The sequence below is a fragment of the Dromaius novaehollandiae genome, chromosome 3, assembly GCF_036370855.1.
Source record: "Dromaius novaehollandiae isolate bDroNov1 chromosome 3, bDroNov1.hap1, whole genome shotgun sequence".
Classification (NCBI taxonomy): domain Eukaryota; kingdom Metazoa; phylum Chordata; class Aves; order Casuariiformes; family Dromaiidae; genus Dromaius; species Dromaius novaehollandiae.
The window spans coordinates 54,774,836-54,797,338 of record NC_088100.1 but is presented as its reverse complement, the minus strand read 5'-3'; the positions used below and the strand labels follow the sequence as shown (position 1 = coordinate 54,797,338).

The window sequence follows — 22,503 nt, the reverse complement described above, 5'->3', positions numbered from 1 at the left end:
TGTGACTCTGAATAATTAGTGAATTTCACCACTAAATGGGCAACTCTAACATTGCAGTCATACTGGAGCCAAACAAGGGCAGTAGTTACAGGATTATGAAAAGAAATGTAGGGTCTCTGCTGCATAAGATTAACATTAGTTAAATGTGTTGCATATGATTAAAACCAGTAATTAATTTCAAAAAAAGATGAGACTGATTTCCTGAGAATGTATGGCATGGGGAGCCACACTTCTGCTACCTGCCCTAAAACGCTTCCTTCATGCTTGATTTTGAGCTTTGTTATGGAGAGAGAAGTTTCTATATAAAGAAACTAGTCAAATTTTCCAATGAAAGGCTAAACTTTGCAAAGACCAAGAAGTACTGAAGTGAGATTATTAAAACTGCAAAGACAAGAAAACTTATACAATTCACTGTTGCAGCTCTAAAAAAAGAACAAACAGTAAAAAGCCAGAACATGTCAAATCTTATCAGGGAAATGTCTGGGGAAACGAGGGCAAGGGAAGTGTACTGATAATCTTACGAATTCTTACGTCCTTATAAACTTCATGGGAATTCCCAAGGAAGTTGTCAGTCATGGATGTGGAGATGGGTCTATGATCATCAATGAAAGTACTTGTTTGGCTAGATATTTGCAAAACTTACTTAAAGTCAATTCAAGAAGTTCTCTCTCTGGTGACAGTGCAAAGTCTTAAAATGCACACGTCAACCAGTTTGAATTCATTTGTCTCGATGCTGCATTCAAAATGGCATTTTTGTTTTCTAGTTTAAGAAGCCACACTTACTAGAGCACTAAATAAATACAATAAACATCTGTAAAATAGGTTTTATTGGTTTCTGTATGGTATTTGGAGTTGTAACATTCCATAATATTGCATACTACTCATATGTGTTTTGTTACAGTAATGGGCCTTTGGCCTGGATTTAAAGATGCACTATTATTATCTGAAGTTAATATAGGTATTTTAATTTCACAATATTACATGAAGATGTCATGCTATAAATAACCGAAATTTCTCATTCCGGATTTCGGTGAACTCTTGAGGTCAGAGTTAAAACTTCACGTAACAGTGGACAGACCTATTACAAAAACCATCAGTCTTGTAATTTTAGAAATTTAAGCCAACAGAGAACGAACCATGGAGCAAAGACAATAGTGCATCTTTTCAGATTAACAGACAGACCCGACAATACATATTTTCCAGTTGCAAACTTTTCTATAGCTAACTTATGTCTGTGCCAACATTATTACTATTTCTGATTCCTGCTAGCAACAGCGTTTAAAGCAAATACTAGAAAATTAAAAAGCTGTATGAACCAGTCCTCAGACAAAAGTGCAACGATGAAAAAAATTAGATATGATTCAGTGTAACAGAGTAGGGAACTAAAAAAAAGTAAGCTTTGCATAGTTGCATAGATTAACTAGTTATTATTCACATATAAGCAAAAATAAATGGTACCCTCTTAATTAAAGAAAGCCCCTCAAACTGTATTTTTAAACAGACTTTGTAGCTGATGGGGCAACTTCAACATTCCGTATTTGAATTAAGTGCCAAACTTAAGATCTTTTCTCACCTTCCCTGCCACCCCCAATGGTTTCATCTGTTTGGAAACAACATCATCATGTTCACTCCCCTACCTGCAAATAACTAGACCAGAGCTGGCTGCAACTCATCATCCTCGGTTTTACACGCATTATGTATGCAATTTTCACAAAACCTGTTGTAAACCCAGTGCTAAAATGGGAAAGGCCATCTTGTACATTTATCCTTTACAGAATAGCTAATAAAGTATTTTCATTATTATTTTTTAACAAATTTTAGGGTAAACCAAGTGCTGAGATTAATAATGTTTTTCATTACTAAAGTCAGTCAATTTTAGTTCCCTTTAAACTACTGCTATAAATGTATCAGAGGCATGAAACATAGTTTATCTAAATGCATAAAGTGCAGTCACTAACTGCTCAGACATACAGAATAATACATCCACAAAACTGAAGACATTCTTTCAAAACAAGTATTATACTTTAAATGTCCCCTCTTCTCTCCATTTTCAAGTCTTTCAATCAAGATTTTTATAGTATTTCTTATGGTTTATAAGAGACTATTTTTATAGTCTTTTAATCAAGATTTGGCTTAGACACACTTCTAAATGCGGTGTATACAGGGTCCTACAAATAAAAAGCAGGCACAGATGGTTATGTAATATTATCAAAACAAGTTTGTTACAAGCAATGGAATACCCTGTTACCTGAATAATTTCCCTACACTAGAAGAACATTGAAATTCAGTATTTACTAGCAATCCTGGCAGATTTCCATGATCATTACCCTGTACTTTGAACAGATTGGGGGGGGGGGGGGGGGGAGGACGTCAGAATACAAAAACTAAAATTATAAGAGTAAAAAGGGCACAAATACAATCATCTAACATTATATGAAAATTTGGCAGCTGTATTCAGTATTATCACACTATCTAAAACTGCTGTATGCTGTACAAATCTAGGCTTAAAGTGTCATTTGCTAAAATACCTCATTACTCAGTGTTCATAAAGTAACAGCACTCCTATATACACTTCTTGTAACATACCTAACTTCCAGTAAAAAGTTCAAAAGAGGTTTCTTTCCTCCCAGTTACATCTTAGTCAAAACTGATCATTAATCTTAAAAAAAAAAAAAAAAAAAAAAAAAAAATCCACTTCAAGTCCCACATTCAATTACAATATAGTATATATTGCTGTAACAAAGTGAAACACCTTATGAATCTTAACTTGCACATTAAAAAAAGTCTAAATATAAAATGGTACTATAAATGATATCAACTTTAACCTGTATTTCTCAGTGCATTAAAATATTATTTAGTAACAAGCACAGTGCCATGGGAAGAGTAATTTTAAGTTTAAATTGCAGCTTTTATAAAGCATGAAATGCTCTCACGTCAAAGATTTCACTTAACCCAGAAGTTTGGTGTTAATGCATTAAATACAGAAAAACCTCATTTTAATTAACCCAAAGTATTAGTTTCTCCAAATGAGACATAATATGCCAAAAACACTACTAATCTGCAAGTCCAAGCAGAGCACACATTTTTCTGTATTTAAAATGGTTAATGTAAATATTAGAATCCTATTTGTCTTAGTGCTTAACAGCAAACACTGTATTGTAGAACATAAATGCTTAGAAGACAATAACTTCTAGTTAGTTTGGTGTCCACATACCTAATGCTATTTACAGTACAACAAACTTTTCATTCAACTGCAAAGGAGCGATTCTCTATCCATTTTTCACTGCAGTATTTCTATTGTTTTACCGAAAGAAAACCAAGATAGCTAACTTAAAAATTCAAGTGGTGGTAACATATTTGGTCAAGAACATAACACCTACCTCTAAACAAAGCTACCGTTGCTAGAAAGGCAAACACTGCAAGGTTTCTTAAACTAAAGTAGTGTTACCACACTTTGACAGGAGACAGCTGTAAACCATCTGCCCTGTATTTGCAACTGTGCAAATTGCCATCTCTCTCATTCATAATGACAGCATTCTTGTGGTAACTACAGCAACTGCTTCCACAGCAAAGTATTGTATTTGTGGCTGACTTTTAATGCCATTTAGCAGCTTTAATTACAGAGCTAGCATCAAATGACCAGCAAGCTCTCTGCCGATTCCAATCTGAAAGCCTCTGAAATAGTCCTCTTCCTGTGTACATCAGAAAAAGCTTTTTCATATGTTTAATATTATATTAGTTAATTAGCATTATATATGTATATCTATTATGTCTTTAAATATATTTTATAAATAAATTCCAACAGTGTGTTAAGTAATGCCTAAAAGTTTCACAATTTAAATAAATATTTTTCACATTCCAATTCAGCTTCTTACAAGCTCATCTTTATTTCATGCCTTAGTTCTGAAGCAATGTTTTTGCTTCAATACAAGAGGTAGATTTGATAGAGATTGGGCAAGTCAAGCCTACTGCCAAAAATGCAACTGTCAATAACGGTATTGCTGATACACAGTTTGAGACTACATAAGAAATTCAGAACCTCTACCTAAAGTCCTACCGTGTCTTAGCTTAACAGTTCTTGTTAAATCACATTTAATGCTTTACTGTAGACATGATTACTCACAGTTATTTTCTGTACATCTGAGATAATGAAAAAAACAAATACAAAACAAAAATGAACAGCTGTATCTAACACAATGTATAAAAGTGCATGGGCTGCTTCTTCATCTATCTCTGAAAAACATATTCAACTTTTCTTCTAGCTTTGGCCATAAAGAAGAGATCTCTTAAAAAGAAAACAAAAAACAAAACAACAACAAAAAAAAGAAAACCCTACAGGTATTTACATTTTATGCTTGTCTTCACTTTATTTTTATTTTTTTTTTTTTACAGCTGAAACCCTTCCATTGGAGCCTCCTGCTGTTGAAACACAAACTGCTGCTGACTTTCATCCACCTGAGGTGCAATACTGGAATCCTCTTCTTCCACACCAAAGTAATGTTCTATGAGTTCAAAAGCCTTTTGGTAGATCTCTTGGTTTTCATGTCTCTGAAGAAATTCAATTTTATCAAGTCCTAAATTAAAAACAAAACTTTTTCAAAATCTAGTTGCTTCTGAAGACTAGCAGAATAATGAATTCAAAGAGAAACAGGTTGTAATATGAAAACTTAGTGGTACTTCTTGAATTAAAAAAAAAAAAAAAAAAAAAAAAAAAAAACCAAAAGCCATCTGATTTCACTCACTATCATTGACCCTCACAAAAAATAGGTTATTTTTCCTCCTTCCCCATTCTTTCCAGAAATTAATACGTATTTTCTTTTGCACCAAATGTTCCTAATTAAGACAGATTACTGAATTTCATAACCTATGTATTTTTAGGCTACATTTCCTGCAGCTTTGCAGTTCCAACTGTAATTCTAAGAACTGTATTAAAGGGATATTAACTAAAGATAAGTAAACAGCTGTGATATGTATAAAGAAACACACCATGTCTACAGAGAAAGCAAATCTGCTTTGAATCAGGACAGTATAAAACTGCTTACTAGAGCAACTTCTAGTATCCTCATTTCTTTTGATACAAGGAGTTCAGTTTTACTCTTTCAAGTAATTCTGTCCCCTATTATGGGGTCATCACTGGCTGCAGCCTGATATCTTTTTTCAGCTTTAGTTCTATTTGCAAATTTAAATTCAAAGCTAAGTTTAGAGGACATCACATATGCAATTCTGCCATAAGAGCACCATGTAAGTGCTTCCTCTCTTCTTGTCTCCAATCCTGCTTTTGATAAAGTCAGTTAGGTTAACTCAGAACTCTTATTTAGCTGTTTAAGATAAACCAGCTTTCACTTAAGCTGGATTAGGAAGAGCTCATATGAACCATTCTGGCCACTACAGAAACCAAATGCAGGTGATGCCATCAGCTAGCCCAGCTGTTTCCCCAAATTAACTTCTATCCACAGTTTCAGCAGCCTACTGCCAAAGTCAATCAATCAATCACAATATGAAATGGGAACCTTTGCTGTTTTGTGACAACCTTAATATTTCTGTAGTAGTGTTAATATCTCTTGGAATGTGAACTCAACCTTCTCAAAAGGACTCTAGACAATCAATAGCTAAAATTCTGTCCCAGACCTTGAGTCTGTTCATAGTTAAGTTACATTAAACAATTAGTACTTACTCATCTTCCATGTTAGATTGTAAAATAGGTTTGCCAACGCACAGAATCATACTTGATTTTAGATATGTAACTCCTCAACAGTGATTCAGATTTAATGACTGACTTGCAGAAAAGTTAGTAGCATTTAATCAGATATAATATAGCCAGCCAGAACTATTTGCAGAACTCTTTTCAGAAACTATGAGATGAGCCTCCATAAATAATGAGATTCAGTTTTAACATTAATTTTGCCAAATCAAAAGCATCCAGTCATAAAGTTTCATAAATATAATTTTAATCTTGATACTCTGCCTTTTAAAAGTGGTTTAATTCAAAATGTCTTAAAAGGAGAAGAACAAATTATTTTCAAAAGTAACTACAACTTATTTAATTTCATGATCTGAAGTGGATTCTTGTTATTATTGATATTTACTATGCTAAGAAATGATTAACTTCAGGAATAAAAAAAAAAAACCTGTCCAGCTAGTACTTAAAATGAACTTATAAATTAGAAGATCTTGTATCCCTGTTAACAATGAAACTGTATCTGATAGGAGTATATATTAAAGTAATAAACATATGTTTAGAATTAAATGATAAAATAGACCGGGATACCTGTGTATTAAATGCTTCTGGGAATGTTTCTCTAGATGAGTATTTCATAAACTGATCACAGGCAAAAAAAAAAAAAGAAAAAAAGAAAAAAAAAAAAGGTTGTCTGCATTTAACTAGTTTTGCCACCACGTTACATTACTCAGTTTGCAGTGATTAATGTCCAGTAATGTCCAGTTATGTTTGAAGAACAAGTTCTTCTACTAAACTTAGCTAAAAATTTCATACAAATGGTTGACAATTGTTTTGTTTTTACAGCCCAAAATAAGGAAGTTTAGGTATGTAGTTTTACAATAAGTAATTTCTTACCATATGCTTCCTCTATAAGAGCACAATAGGGATTAATGCCCATTCCATTTTGCTTAGACTCCTGTTCTCCAAGACGCAGAATATTTTCAAGTCCATTTAAAGCCACCTGTACTATTTTTGAATCCATCACAGTCAGGAGGTCACAAAGAGGCTTGGTACAACCTAATGCTACCAAATACCTTTATAAGAGCAGAAAAACAGGGGGAGTGGGAGGGAAAGGGTGATAATTCAGCACATTTATTCTGACATGCCATTCTATCACCATTGATCCTTACTTTTGGTTAAAAAAAAAAGTGGCTGAAACAAAGTATTTATAAAACACACAACAACAAAAATAAACAGTCTCAAATAGAATAGATACGCTAATTTATCCTAATGAGAAAATTTAACATGTATATTCTACAAATGCCAATCTTCAAATAATAATCTTTTCAACTCCTTTTTATGTACAATTTTCAGATAGGTTTGACTGAGTATAGGAAAAAAAGTTAGTAGTAAGTTCTTTTTTTCAGGCACTAAGAATTTTTATAGTGGCAAAAATATCAAGTAGTGTGTTACAGAGAGGTAAGAACAGTGGTCCATACTAACACAGTCTGTACTAACAACCCATTAAGATATTAGTTTCACCTACTATATCGAAAAGGACGTAATTATGAATACAACGAAATATGAGGATTCCGAGTATCTTGTTCCTCTTCTCAATTTTGTACAAAATTCTGTGTGGACTTTGGGAACTCAGAACCTCTGTCCTTGTTCCTACTGTGCAAGTAAAATGAAGACAGTAAAGTCTGCCTGCATCAAAAGATTGTCTGAATGTAGTTAATTAAAGGATGTAAAGCATCCTGCAGTTTGAGACTAGTACCTTGAGGATATTAAAAGGGCTAAGAGTTCATGAAAGAGATAATATCTATTTTGTGATGAGAAGTTAGATTTATGGTATTATATGAATGTTTACTATTCCAAGATCCTGCATTAAAATTTATATTAAATATACTAAAATTTAAGATGTTAAGTTATGCAAGCAATTAAAATAACAAACTTTCCTTGTATCTGATAACATTTAGCAGTTGTAAGAAAACCAGATAATTTAAGTTTTCAATAAACAAACATGCACTTGTTGTAAAAGACCTCACAAATATGCTGGAGGAGTTCTTTTATCACTTTCAGTTCTGGCTTCTGAATATTATACTGTCATTTGAAAATCCATATATGAACTACTAATACAAACAACTACACTAATGGCATTCAGAGAAACTACAGAGTATTTGATTCTAGTCATTTAAGATGCCCAGTCTTTGCAGTACATAAGTAGCTGCTTATAGTAACGTTTTATTAAACTACATTTTGAAGAAAAAGTTTGATATGTTTTACAATAATATAATTAATCTAAAATACATGAATAAAGAGATAACTCTTGAAGCTCCTCCAGAAAGAGATAAAGTCCCATTGCACAAATTTTCCATTTTCAAACACTGAAACTATCCATTAACTATTTAAACTGTGTTTGACAATTTAACATCAGTTCTGGAAGTTGTGCCTAAAGCTTTCACAGAATTAATACCACTGAAACAAAGTAATTTCTGTCAATTTGCTGTTAATCTTACTGTATATCTTTTACTCATTTTTCTTAATTTCTACATGTTTATCCACTGTATAGACAAAGTTTCAAGAAATTAAAGTTGTGCTTAGGGTTTTATTGCTAGGTTTGTTAGGATTCAATTGCAGAAATAAAAACTTAGAAAAGATTTTTAGGCAAAGAAATCAGCAACGTGTAAAAACTAATTACCTAATCTGTTCAGGGGTTCCTCCTGACGTTGCATTAGTTATGGCCCATGCTGCTTCTTTTCGGGTGCGAAATTCAGCTTTCTGAAGAATTTCAATCAATATTGGAAAAATATTTGCATCTATAACAGCCTAGAAGAAGAAATTAGGAGGTTTTGTGATAATTAATAAAGTTAACATACATAGGGAAAGAGCACAATAATTTCCACAAGACAACTCATGACACCATCCAATTTTCTGCAACAAGCATAATAGTCAACATTTCCAAATAGGTGGAATCGGTAGAATGGTCCTCTTTTCACTGGACTAGTTTGTACAAGATGTTTCTTTTCAACTTTTAAGAAAAAAAAATGCTTATTACATTCACAACACAGATACTACAAAGCATAACAAAATTCAAGTGAACTTATCATTAGATGGTGCACCACAGGAAAAAAACAGCAAGTGTTGATATTAAATCTAAGAGAATATTTTAGTTATCCTTTCATTCCTTCCGTAAGAATTAACTGACTCCCTTTGGTAGAAACAAATCATCTTCTCTAGTACAAATGATGACAGCTATTTTTTAAAAGAGTATTTTATGAAGTTATTTATAATCTTTGTTCAGAATTAACAAAGAATTTAAGAGTTAGATAAAATTATAAACAGGACTAAAACAAATAATGCAGAGTTAATGTAACATCTACTTATTCCTCGTTGTGATGGAAAAATCATGTGAGCTTGCAAAAGGAAAACAAAGAACAGAACAAACCCACCCAGATTACTAATATACAGGCTATTACCTGAATCTGAGCTCTGTTTCCTGCAGTAATATTAGAAACAGTCCAGCATGCTTCTTTTCGAATAGATTCCTTGGGACTACTCAGCAAGTGCAAGAGACAGGGCAATGCAGAGCAGTTTAGAATCACCTAAAATAATTTGAGAATTGCAAATTTGCTTATGCAATTAAATAAAATAAATAAAAAAGCACTTTAAAAATGACCTCAAAAGAAACAGATTTTGCAGCAGCTTTATACTATACAAAATGTCATAGATAACATGAAGGCTCTCAATGCTCCAGTGTTTGAATAGACAATACAATGATTTGAAAGAGTCTGCCCTCAGTTAACTTCAGATATGGAGACTAAGGACAGCAAGACTTAATAAGGCTGGTTAACACTAGAATATGGCATCTTAAATAACTGACAAGTTTAAACCTGCTTTGTTCACTTTTTTTTTTTTAAGGCACAGGTGTTTCCTATTTAATTCCTTAGCAAAAACCTCTTCTATAGAGCCCACGACAAAATAAGTAATTAACTGAATTCCTTATTTTCTGTGTACATTAGTTCTGTAAGCCTTTTAGACACAATTTTCTTCAAAACAGGATCTGTCTGAAACTCAATTCCGCTGCCTAAAAAAAATCTTTAGGACAAACTGAATCAGCAAGACTACCACATACAAATTCATGTACAAACCTAGTATGGGTGTCGCTTACAGAAAGCAAGAACTTGACTGCATTTCAAGACTGTTAAAAAAAAAAGTAGCAATAACAGATAATATAGCCTCCATTAAGAAATAAAAATTATTTTCACAACTCGTGGGAAGCGGCATTCAAAATACCATACAGAAATGAAGCAATCCCCTAACTTCATATGTTGCTGTAAGAAAAAGTTAATTCTTGCAGTAATTTAGTGTTTAACAGTCTAAACCGACTGGCAGACTGACAGCATAAAAAACAAAGTAGATTTATACAGAGCCTCTTTCAATGAGGTATATGGACTCCTGCACCAGACATACATTTTGTTGCAATTAATTTTTACAAAATTCTGTATCCCCTTTTCTTCCTGCCAATTCATTTTTCATAAATCAAGTAGTCTTACCTGTGTTTGGATATCATCGCCAGTAACAATATTTCCAACTGCTCTTAATGCAGGGGATACCACCTTGTAATCATTATGCCTGGAGATATTACAAATGTTAAATCATGTGATGTTATCAAATATTTCACTACAATTTTGCATTTTCAGTGAACAATGGTCTACCTCGGTTGCTAAATTTTTTATTTACAGAAACCACTGCATTATTTCTTATAAATTCCCTCCATTTAGCCAAATTTGACAACTGTAAATCCACAACTGAATTGCTTGCTTATTCAAGGAAAAGGCATCTTTATGGAACAAGAAAATCTGCATCTGTAGAGCAGAAGAGCAGCAGTCTGTAGAGTAGATGCAGTCTACAAGCTGAGGACATCAACATTTCACCCAGCCCCAGTACTACTGAATACAAATCTGGAAACTGCACCATCCAATAGCCACACAGACAAAAGGCATGTCATTAGCTGTATACTAAAACTTAGAAGCCCCCTTTCGTAAGGGAACTTCACCCCTTTGTAAGCGAAGGACCATAGAAATCAACATATGAAGTCCATATTCAACTACTGAATGGGGGGTGGGGGGGAAATGAGGCAGTGGGAAATCTACTCAATTTTCTTGAAGCATCTATGGAAGAAAAAGGAATTCTACCCTCTCCCGACAGTCACACAAATGAGTTTTTCATAGGGAGCTATGCTCAGCTGTCAGTGCTGGGAACCATCATCACTGACCTACTCTGCAGTCCCCATAAGAACACAGGAATTTAGTCTCTTTCTGGGGAAATAGCCATAAAACGAGTGTTCTTGAATGGTTCAAAAGTGGCAGAAACCCATCTCTGGACTTTGGTTGTCCAAGACCTCCCTATATTTCAACTTCATCTCCTAGAAAATAGCATTACTAGTAAAGAAACAAAATGCAGCATTGGCATTAAAAAAGTTAAGCTGAGAAATTAATTTACAATTCAAGCTTGGTCTTCAGCCTTCACCTTTTGACTTCTACATGTAGATGATATCCTACATTCAATTTTAAAGAATAAAAAGGAGTACTTTGGAGAAAACTCTTTTCGCTATTAATCTCAGGAAAAAATCCCAAGAGCAAAGCAACCTAGCAAGTAACTGAAAAGGTTTCAGACTGAGTTCACGTTCATTACTTCTCACCAAAGAAAGTTCAGACTTCAGGTGAAGAAACAAAACAAAACAAAATAGAATATGAAAACAGCAGGAGGAGATCTCAACACCATTTGAATTCATTAATACTAACAATACCGTAAGACATTTATTTGATGAAGAGAGTACTTACATCAACAACTCTACCAGTCTTCGACATACTCCAGAATCAATAACAGCTTGGATTTTATCATTGGGTCCATCTGAAAGGTAAGAAAGGGCCCAGCAAGCATCTGCCAATACATCCGGGTCACTGCTAAACAACAGTCTTGATAAAACATTTAAGCAAGGAGCAACCTAGGTGGAAAAAAAACCTGCATAAATATTTTCTAGATATAGATATTTCCTATTTTCCATGTTTCAGAGAACATTTTTCAAAGGTATAAAGGTGCAAAACTATTTATTGCCAAAGCACATGTGCTTATTAATGAGACAGTACCTGGGTGGAATTTTTCCTGATCAAACTACATATCCAATTCAAATTTGTGAATGGGATAAATTTTGATTTACAGCCTATTGTCTTGGAAATATTATTTTAGGTATATAATTGCTCAACTTAAATGAAAAAAAAAATCTTTTACGCATAACCAGATGATCAGGAATTACTGACATTTTTTTGGAAGTGCCCAGACAGAAGGGAAATTCACAGTAATCACTCTTTTTGACACTACTGCCGCTGTAAAAGTATTGGAAGTTATTTGTAATAACCAATTACAAACTATGCAAATTTAATGCAAAGACTCTGAGTAATTCACAAAAAGGAATCAGCATTTTATTTAACCAAATCAAAAAAGCTACATGTGCTCTCATTTCTTCTTTCAACTGTGGTCTCTAGCCTTCATCTTCTTCAAGCTCTACGCAAACAGATGGAGCCCACTAAAATGGGCCCCTTTAACACCACTTAAACTGTCAAGTTTCAGTTGTACAGACTACAGAACAATGTCATGTTCTCTGCAGAATTTGAAACTTTATCTTACATCTGTTACGCAGTTCTGCTTCCTTTACATGTCCGATCAGTGCTATTGCAAAGGGCAAATATATTATCAGCTGCCTACACAGCATCCTTTCCAGTGGTGGGAAAATGGTTTAAGCAGCAAAGAGCCTTGTTAATTTTATACTATCAGAATGAAATGCTACTGAATGGTGTAACATAGGAAAAGAAATTGCAAAACAATTAATTGACGTCATAAATTCCCCCTTTTATGTTCACTTCTCCCCTGGAATTAAAGCGGCAATGACAGTAATCACTACTCTATGACTTAAGTTTCAAGATAAATGTACATTCTCTTCAAATCATCTTCATTGCCTTTTTAACCCATCTCTTCTACCAGAACACCTAACATGCAATTCCGTCTTTTAGTATCATGAAAGTTACCAGAAATTAATTTATTACTGGAAAAAACAGGCTACTATTTCTATCAGTCTCTACAAGTCTTGCTGTCTTTATAACCATGTACTGGAGAAAGAAGTAAGGGGGACAGCATATAGGCAAACTATCTTAGAAATCAGAGGCCAATTTAATTCTATTTGACAGAGGGAAAAATGCAAAGGAAATTATATTCCTGCAGTGTGAGCTTGCATCTTATTAAACAATCGCAAATTCACAGAAGAAAAGCTTCAATCATAACTCACATCTAAAACAAATCCAAAAAAAATACAGTCCCAGTGGGTTTGGTGCTCAATGTATTACTTGTCCACTGTTTCACACCAATGAAGGACTACTTATTGGCAGCTAACTAATTTAAATCTAAAGTTTGTAACATTCATTTGATTTTACTGCTGACAAGTATCAAAATAGATGATTTGGTGCAGAACAAATAGATGGAGAAGACTGATTACATTAAAACACTAAAACAATAAAACAAAAAAATCCAAAAAATAAAACAATTGAGTCAATCCCCAGATACAAAGATTGTGTTATTGCATATGTTAGTTCCCTTCAATTTTCTCATTTCTCAAGATGAACATTTTTTATTATACCTTACTGAAGTCTGGAGGTGGATTCTTTCCTCTACAGAGATTTGAGAGAGCCCAGACGGCATTTCTAGTTGTTGTGAGACGATTTGAATTTGTTAACAGTCTGTCAAAGAGAGACAAAAAAAAGAGTTATCAAAAAGATAAACAGCCTTTTTTCTTGTATATTATTACTAATACTACCTTATACGAGGGGAAAAAAAACCCCAAACTATTATTGGGTACTACTTTCAATTTATTTCTCTTAAAAAATCTGCAACATGTGAACTATTATTAGAACAAACAGAATCTGAATAGGTCATTTTGCATGGACAACTCATTCCCCAATGAAGTATATCCATATAAAGTACACCATTGCTAGTATGGAAAAACATTCAATTAATCTCTCCTGAGGTTCTTCAGAAGCAGCTAGGATATAAAACCCTCCTTTGAGTTCACTTTCATGTTTTTATTCAGAGGATGCAATTAATCAAAATATTTATATAAAGCAAAAATAGGATTCCATAAAATATTAAAACTTAAAAGATCTTTAAAAAAAATACTATTTTTGCTTAATGAATGCAGAAGATGCAAAACTTAAAAAAAATCAGTTTCACTTTCAGATACACACCAAAATGACCAAAATCTTTAAGCCTTTTAATCCTTAGGAAGGTAACAACATTGCTCTATATTATTTTAAACTATTTTACAAACCCTTTTAAGTAATTATTTTAAGCAATAATCAGTTTGAGAAAATTTCGGTTGGATTCATTTTCGCTTGTGATGAAGCTACGTTACACCCTACGGTAAGCATAAAGTTAGCATAATAAGCATTTTAAGTTATCTGATCAAGAAAAATAAGTATTCTCAACTTAGCAAAAAGCTTGTATTTATTTTTACAAGAACTCTAGGTTGAAGCTTATAGTTATCTATAGCTCTCTACTGCAGTTACAATATTAACTTACAATACTTACTCCAAGAGGGGTGGTAATATTCCACAGTTTAAAACGAAGTCTCTGCATTCTGCATTATCACCAGCAATGTTACCAAGAGCCCACACTGCCTAAAAAAGTAAAGCATCTAAGTGAAATTATACATGCTTACATATCAACTTCTACAGATAATCTACATATTTTTTTTAACAGCAGATATTATGAAGGAGTCAAAAAAGTTAGCGATATCATTCTGATTATAAAATTCCAAGACGACTGTATTGATTTCTATATTACATTTGTTGTGTACTCATACAAAGTCAATTACATACACGAGGTCATATGTTTAACTAAAGTCTTGTGTTACAAAAAATACGTTGATTCATATGCTTTTCAATAAAAGGTATACATATTCTTTTCAATAGTTACATTTCCTCAATAAATGCTGCAATAAAACTAGCTCAAAGATGCAAATCATGTATGAGGACTCAAAGGCGTTAAATCAGAAACTTTCACTATTCAAATTCTTAAGCATTCCAAAACCATGCTAAAGTACAGGCCAGTATATTACAGCATCTCTCCAAAACACTGAAAAACAAAATTCAGGAAAACATTAATGAAGACTAAAATAGTACAAAGGAAGAGCAAAAGGATATAAAAAATAAAACTACTTTGAGAAACAAAAAACAAACAAAAAAGAGGCACAGTCATCATTTTCTGTCTATTATATTTTTAATTCTGTTAACTTATAAATACAATAGAAATGAGGTACTTTCTCAAATGATTCAATGACATGAAATAAAAAATAGGTTCAAAGGAACCTGAAAGAAATGGACCCCCCCCCCCAAAAAAAAAAAAAAAAAAAAAAAAAAAAGGAAAAAAATTAGCAAAGGTGAAGCTTTAACTTCCTGGAGCCTGAACAATGGGCTAATAAGCAAATGAGGCTCAGAACTTCTTTAACCAGGCAAAGAAAAAAAGACATTCACAAATAAATTTTAAGTAGTTATAAAATGCCCCAAGAAAACTTACCTGCTCCTGTACATCTTCATGTTCTGAACTAAGCAACTTAATAAAAATCGGAACAGCTCCGGTTTCAATTACTACTTTGGTGTGTAGAAAAGTTCCAGATGCTATATTTGTCAAAGCCCAAGCTGCTTCAAACTGTTGAGGAGCAGAAAGCATAAGCATTAAAAGTAATCTATCATATGAAAGTTGCAGAGGTTTATTTTCCAATTTTTTTCCTTTCCACTAAAATGTAATTATCATTATTACTGTACTTTCTGTATAAGAAAACAATTGTCACTGACAGAATATATCTTTATTTTTTAAGCACCGTTAGCATCTATGTTGTTTTTAGGCTTTGGTTTGCACCACCTTAATTGTAAGCCGGATTTCAAATCTCTATTAACTGGTACAAACACCTTCTGGTTACTCTATATTAAGTTTAAATCAACTCTTTCAATACCAATGTAAGCGAGGCCCATATGTCATTCCATGGGCTACCACAGGCAGTGAGAACTAATTATTCTCTTGTTATTAACTTTTCAAAGATTTTCTGGAAGCGTTTTATACAAGCCTTTCAGTTTTCTGTGCCTGTTCCTTCTTTTGTAAGACTACAACTGAAAAGAAGCACTACTCTATACCCGAACTCAAACAGAATAGATGTGGCTCACACATCAGTGTGGATGCTCTTAATTTACTACTTCGGAAACACTCTTGAACAAAGACTGCCACATCCAAGTATCTGACCAGCTGAATACATACTCCCGCAGACTACTACGAAATTCAGAAGAATCATGACACAATTTCTGGGACGATAACTGACATTTTAGACAACTAAGATTTATAGCTTTGATGGCTAAAAATAATTAAATTTGATTATAAAAACCACATGATTTCTAATGATGTTTTGGGGGTTTCTAATTCTATTCCAAATACTAAACCAGTACCAGCCAGACTCACTTGCAGAGTGTAATTCTCATTCCTTTCTAGAAATTTCACAAATCTCTGCACTACTCCTGGTTTTTGGATGACTTCATCTATAGGTGGATTAGGTTCTAGGGGATAAAAAAAAAAAAAAAAAAAAAAAAAAAAAAAAAAAAAAAAAAAAAAGATATTTGCATAAGTCTAACAAAAAAGACCAATTGAATTACTTTTTCAGTATAACACAACATCAACGTGGGAAGTTGTTACAATAGTTTTTAGCCTTCAACCACTTCAATCTCCAATGAAGGAGCTAAACTTTGACTTCAGAATAGGTTGTTGTTCATCTCCATGAACTGCTATAACTTAGTAAACACTCTACCGTGTATAAAATGGTTCTGCACACTATTATCCATCGGCATGTTAGTAACTCATTACAAACCACTATTCCCTGAAACAGTAATTCAGGTCAACAGAAGAACAATAATCATGGGATATTATGTTAAATGACCAGGCATACCTTTGTCCAATATGGTGCTTGACTAATTTGGTTTCTCTGACAGACAGTTTTTTTCCTCAGTTTTGTAAACTCTGAGGTGTTATTGCTAAAGTCTGAATAACTACATTGCATTGTATGAATACTGGCATTAACATAAGACTGCATGTCTTACAGTCTCAACAAAAAGAAGTTAGAAGCGTTCTTTGGCAGCTGTACCATTTTTCTCCCCTAAAATACAGAACTGCATTAGGATCAGAAATTCAAACAGTGCAACAAGTACCGTAAGTAACGCTAGTGTGCAGTTAGATATTGCTCTGGACACTTTAATCAAAGTGTCCTTGCTTTTGTTACTTTGTCTGAAAGACTTAACATTAGAATAATGAAGCTTTTTGTGTTTCACCATTACGTCAGAATGGATTTGGCACTGTTTCTACATAAACAAAACTAGAAGCTTCAGCAAGCTCTATTTTAAAGCAGAACAAAGTTAGAAGCTAACTGATTCCATATGACTAAAATTTGTAATATCGACATAAAAGGAACTAAAAGCAGAAAAAGAACCAGAAAGTGTTTACATACCTTTAGATAGCAATTTTCTGAATTTCTGAGTTGCTGTGAGTTGCTGATCAGGATCATCTGAGAAAATCATCTGCACCATATCTACTGTAATAACTTCTTCCTAAAAATCAAAGAACAATTTCTTATGTCTAATACCAAGCATATGAACAAATAATATTTTAAAAGCACTCTAAAGTATTTACCTCTGGAATAGGTACAGTAGAGCTGACATCAGGATCCTGAATTGGACTTTCTATCATAGATTCTTCATTTCCCGGAAGAGAAACATTTCGGCGTTTAAATAGCTAAACGAAGAAGAAATTAATGGGAGATGTCAAAGCTTACCACAGAGCAGGTAGCAATGACATGTATTTGAAGAAATGTGTTCACCAATGCCAGCTGAACTGTTTCAGCTACTCACCACCCTATTATCTATGCAAATCGAATTCTATATTAAAGTCCAAAAAACATAAAAGAGAAAAACACTACTACATCTGTATCTTGATAAACCACATGAGCTCTTTTCAATTCGAAAATATCTATGCATTTTTCACATGTAAGAAAAACAAAATACAGATCTTTTTGCTTTTAGTGCTTAATCCCTCACAATTGAGCATTTATTGAGCACTGAGCACAGTAGCTGGTGGCATACTGTTTCTTCTTTACATAGTTCATAAGCTAAAATCACGAACACAGAGGCAGTATTTGTGTTTCTGCACACTGCACTCCTCCCTTTAACATTCAGCACAGAAAGCCTAATATCTATGCACTTTCTTTATATAATTATATGGTAACGACATTTACAGTTACAAAAAAATTAAAACAGAAACATTATTTTAATACAGATGGAGAAAAAACAGTGTAGCTTCAAGGTGAACTTTCTAAAGACATAACTTTAAAGTGATTCTGGATATCGTGAATGTTTAACATTGGCTTTATGCACTGCCTACACTCTAAATGCATACCTGAACTGTAGCATTTAATAGATATGCTTAATGAGCACCTCTTCATCTTCCGGCATACAAACAGAACATTCATGTTAGCCTGTTTTGCTTCTAGAAACCAAACCTACATTTTTAACCTTCAATTCAGTACTACACTTACAACTATTATAATTACACAGAATCACAGAATGGTTGAGGTTGGAAGGGACCTCTGGAGATCATCTAGTCCAAACCCCCTGCTCAAGCAATAATTAACAAGTCTAAGAATATTAGGTTGATATCTTTAAAAATAAGTGTTAAAATCTCAATCCATTCCCTTTCTACAATCTCACCTCTTAAGTATAATAACGAAACTGCCTACTTAATCCTGAAGGTTTTGTCTTCAAAGTTGTCTAGACACCTAGATTTCTGCTATTGCACATGGCCAAAACTGCTTAAGCAACTCCATGCTTACTTCTACCCACATGTCAAACAGCATCCTAAAACAAAGCATTCTGTCTCTTGTTCAACCCACAACTTCCGGATTCAGCACAATCCTGGACACAAAACAACTGCAGTCAATTCCACTGAAACCTAAAAATGGAAGGAGAGACAATGTTCCTCTTTTATAAGATCAGCCATTCTTTCCAGCACTCAGCAAGAGCATGGAAGCTCTTGGTTGAAGCTCGTTAACTGCTTTTGTTTACAAACATGGTCTATCTACCTGTTCTAACTTTTTATGGCACAAAAGCAGTCTCATTTTTCTGCATAACTTATTCCCTCAATGTGAGAGGAACTGAAAACATTAGTCCAACAAATTAAGAAAGAGAACCCAACATTATTCTCAGTCCAATGACACTCAGTATGGGACAAGGAACACACAGTATTTTTATAATTTATCTGTGGAGAATTTACTACAAAAATACACAAACAAACCTTTCAATAGATAGTGAAATTCAGATGAACCCATTCACAGGTGCTCCAGTACCATACTACTTCTTACTCTTACCTCTCTGGCCCAACTAATTTAAATTCCTTTTCCATGTAGTGGCACCACTTTCCCAGGAGAAGGGTAAGCATTCCCACCTCAGAGGAGACTGTGGATCAGTGGCTGGGACACTCTCTAGGTGGTGGGAGACAAGAGTCAGCCACTTTAGACCAAAGAGAATAAGAAACTGCTTTCCTTACTTTCCTGGAAAGGAATTCCAAAACATTTTGGGAACACAGACTACCACCAGCCATAAAATTACACAACACTCTATGTACTCTCATCACTAAAAATTCAGTGACAATAACTGAAAATGCTATTTATAATAGTTCAGGGACTGCCATTTGGTAGCCATGGTACTAACCTAGTTTATGAAAAGCTCTTGAGCAAGTTAAGGCATAGGTTCAAGGACAAAAATAATCCTCTCACTTTTAACAGTACAACTTCAGCCCAAACTCTAAAAGAGAATGCAGGGTTTTTGAAACCTTATCTGAATTAAGACACTCCTTTCACTCCAGTCTTACATGTTTAAACTGAGACTAGGGATTTACCTTAAGATACAGATCTCTCCTTGGTGTTCCCCAATGACTCAAGGGGACCTTTGTTCACTTTTTTGTTTTATGATCCTACTAAAAGGTGCTTGGCACTCATCAAGATTGCACAGAAAGCATATATTTAACCTGGTTCTCTGGGTTCTACTCCAGAGTAATCTGCTTTCACAGACCTGAATATAACTTCACAAACCCTTAACAGTTAAATATCTTATTGAGAGGCTTACCTGTTCTTCCCTTTTTTGTTTCCGAAGCTGGATTCCTTCCTCCTCTCTTCGTCTGCGCATTTCTTGGGGATTGAGTGCATTATTCTTGTAGCTTTTCATTCTGAAATTATCCTTCCCTGGGCTTGCCATGTTGTCTATTAAAAAAAGAAAAATTACTCCAAAAGGCCAAGTCTTGAAAAACAAACCTGCCATCTCTTTTACTGCAAAAGTATATAAAGCAGCAGAATGTACTCCTGTAGCTGTTAGCAATACCTAGTTCATTCAAAAAGTCTGCAAAATAGAAATTAAAGAAAAATCATCTCCTAGATATGCATTTTTAAACTGCAGATTAAACTACAGTTCATCTCACGGATCAGGCACTTAATTAAAAGAGCTTAAGCTATTACAAAATTAAGTTACTAGTCTTATGAGACACAAAAAGCGAGAACACTACATTGCTAAATTTTGAGCTAAGACTTAAGGGAATAATTGTCTGCCATTCTGTCAGCAAGTACAGGACTTTGTTTCCTGCTTTTCGAAAAGACACATTAAATGTATCAAAAAAATAAGAACAAATACAAGAAGAAAACCTGCAATAATTACTGCTTCAATTAACATCTTATTTTATTGTTTCTTCAGTTTTTTAAGATGCCTACTAAAACACAACATAGGATCTAAAAGTTATCTTACATTTTCTTTCTCATCTATATAAAGGAAAAAAAAATCTGCAAAAAAAGGTCAATAGCACCCAGGTTGGTCTATCCTTTTCCATTTTAAATTTAAAAAGTGATCGATTTATTTTAATATCAGTTCTTTTGATGTATAACAAAGATTAGTATCTGCCTGTCATCTTTGGCATGTCGGTTCCGGAAAAATAAAAGTGACACAGCATGATTCTGCCACCAAAATGATCAAATGTAACTGACCGACAAAGTTTGTTTAATAGTATGGTGCTTGTTTTTAAAGCTGAAACTGAAACCTTCATCTGAGAAATAATTAATTGCCAAAAACATGATTCAGGACTCTAAGCAAACTCTCATTTGTCTGGAATTCTTTTAAAACAAAAGAACAAGCAAGGCATAAGGATATTTGAACTACAGTCCTTGAGCTGCGTGCAGTTCTCTACCAACTTCGATGCTGAGGCTTTGTTATAACAGTACCAGGGGCTGCTGAATAAGCAGCTATGAAAGGAAATCAGTCCGCAGACTTAGGTTGGCATCAAGAAGACACCCCGAGGACCAAGCAGCCTGTTTCACACCAACAGGTCAGGCTGATGAAAGTCCTGGTAAACTACTGCCATCTCTGGACCATGGCTAACTGAGCCACCCTCCAAAGTAATTTTCTTGTAATTGTATTGTGACTTTCGAGGTACAATTTCACAAGAGCATTTTTCAGACAAGACTGGCCTAACTAGTTCCAGAACACCCCACCTTTCTAATCATTCAGGCCCTGCCAATTCAGTTGTGCCGATAAAACTGTCAGGCCAAGCAATGAAGAAACAGCAGTGCTGGGTTAAAAGTAACCCCATCTAGTTCACCAGCTCCTTAATCAGTTACAGAAGCATCAGCTGGGAGACAGCGCTCATCAAAGTTGTTTTTAAAAGGAAAGCTCATCAAATTATACCCTCATGCCTACAAAGACCTTACATGGGTATTATAAGGTCAGAACGACTGCCAGTCCCTATCTGTTCAGGCTTCACAACTTTTGCATCTAGAACCAAGGAATTTTAGACGTCTTCGCCAAACTGTACTTGTTTTAACACTAAATCCCTCCACGAACGGCACACCCTGTATCGCACCTACCTGTTGTGCCCGGACTACAGGGCAAGAAGGAGCAGAACTTTTCCTCCTGCCGCCCCAGGCTCCTCAAGCGCCGCGCCGCACAGGCTCGCCGCCGCCGCCCCGTCCCGCAGGGCTGAGGGGGCCTGCACGGGCTGCCAAGCAGCGAGAGCCAGCGCGGGGACGCCCCCGGCCAGAGGGGAGCATCTCACCCGCGTCCCCTAAAAAGGGGTGGAAAAGCCGCCCCCCCCCCCGGGACAACGGGGCGGGCAGGCAGGCCGGAGGAAGGCAGCCCACCGGCGAGGCAGGCGGCAGGGAACACCGCGGCAGGACTCCGTCCCGGCGCCGCCCCGCGCAGACCGAGTCTCCCGCCGCGCTGCCGCCGTCCGGGCAGGGCAAGCAGAGAAGACCTGCCTTGCCGGGACTCCGCACGGCGAGGGGCGCAGCACCCCTCCCGCCACCGGCAAACAGCTCCTTCTTCTGCCCGTCAGCTTCCAGCGCCCCCTTCCTCTTACCCATTGAAGCGGAGTCGAGAAGCACCCGCGTCGACCGCCGCCCCCCGGCTAGATAACCCCGCTCCACTTCGCCCCGGAGCTCGGCACCCGCCGACGAATCGCAGCTCAAGATGGCGGACACCCCCCCGCCGCGCGCCGCACCAGCCGCTGGGCGGCCCCCGCTCCCAGCAGGCTCTGCGCGGCCGCGCCGGGCGGGGGGGAGGGGAGCGCAGGACGGCGCCGGAGCGACGCCCACCCAGGAGCAGCCCCTGCAAGAAAAGAACAGTTCCCAGAATGTACCAGGCGCTGAGACGCGCAGGCGCGTGACG

At 35.5% G+C, this 22,503-nt stretch overlaps 1 protein-coding gene across 6 annotated transcripts; it reads right to left on the bottom strand.

Annotated features, from left to right (window-relative positions):
* Window positions 1–810: 810 nt before the first annotated feature.
* KPNA5 (karyopherin subunit alpha 5) lies at window positions 811–22,409 on the bottom strand. 6 transcript variants are annotated; one of them, XM_026123506.2, is made up of 14 exons: window positions 22,196–22,409; window positions 19,924–20,057; window positions 17,438–17,539; window positions 17,256–17,355; window positions 16,220–16,314; window positions 15,287–15,418; window positions 14,300–14,388; window positions 13,353–13,452; window positions 11,506–11,669; window positions 10,216–10,294; window positions 9,139–9,264; window positions 8,361–8,488; window positions 6,575–6,753; window positions 811–4,574 (listed from the first exon to the last, which is right to left on the bottom strand). In XM_026123506.2, exons 1-14 carry the CDS (start codon window positions 22,197–22,199, stop codon window positions 4,387–4,389), a joined length of 1,620 nt encoding a protein of 539 aa, XP_025979291.1. In that variant the 5' UTR covers window positions 22,200–22,409; the 3' UTR covers window positions 811–4,386. The 6 variants fall into 6 exon arrangements, with proteins under 6 accessions (XP_025979291.1, XP_064364981.1, XP_064364980.1 ...); XM_064508911.1 differs by having other exon boundaries at window positions 11,506–11,575; window positions 13,358–13,452; XM_064508910.1 differs by lacking the exon at window positions 22,196–22,409 and adding an exon at window positions 21,705–21,727.
* Between the last annotated feature and the right edge of the window lie 94 nt (window positions 22,410–22,503).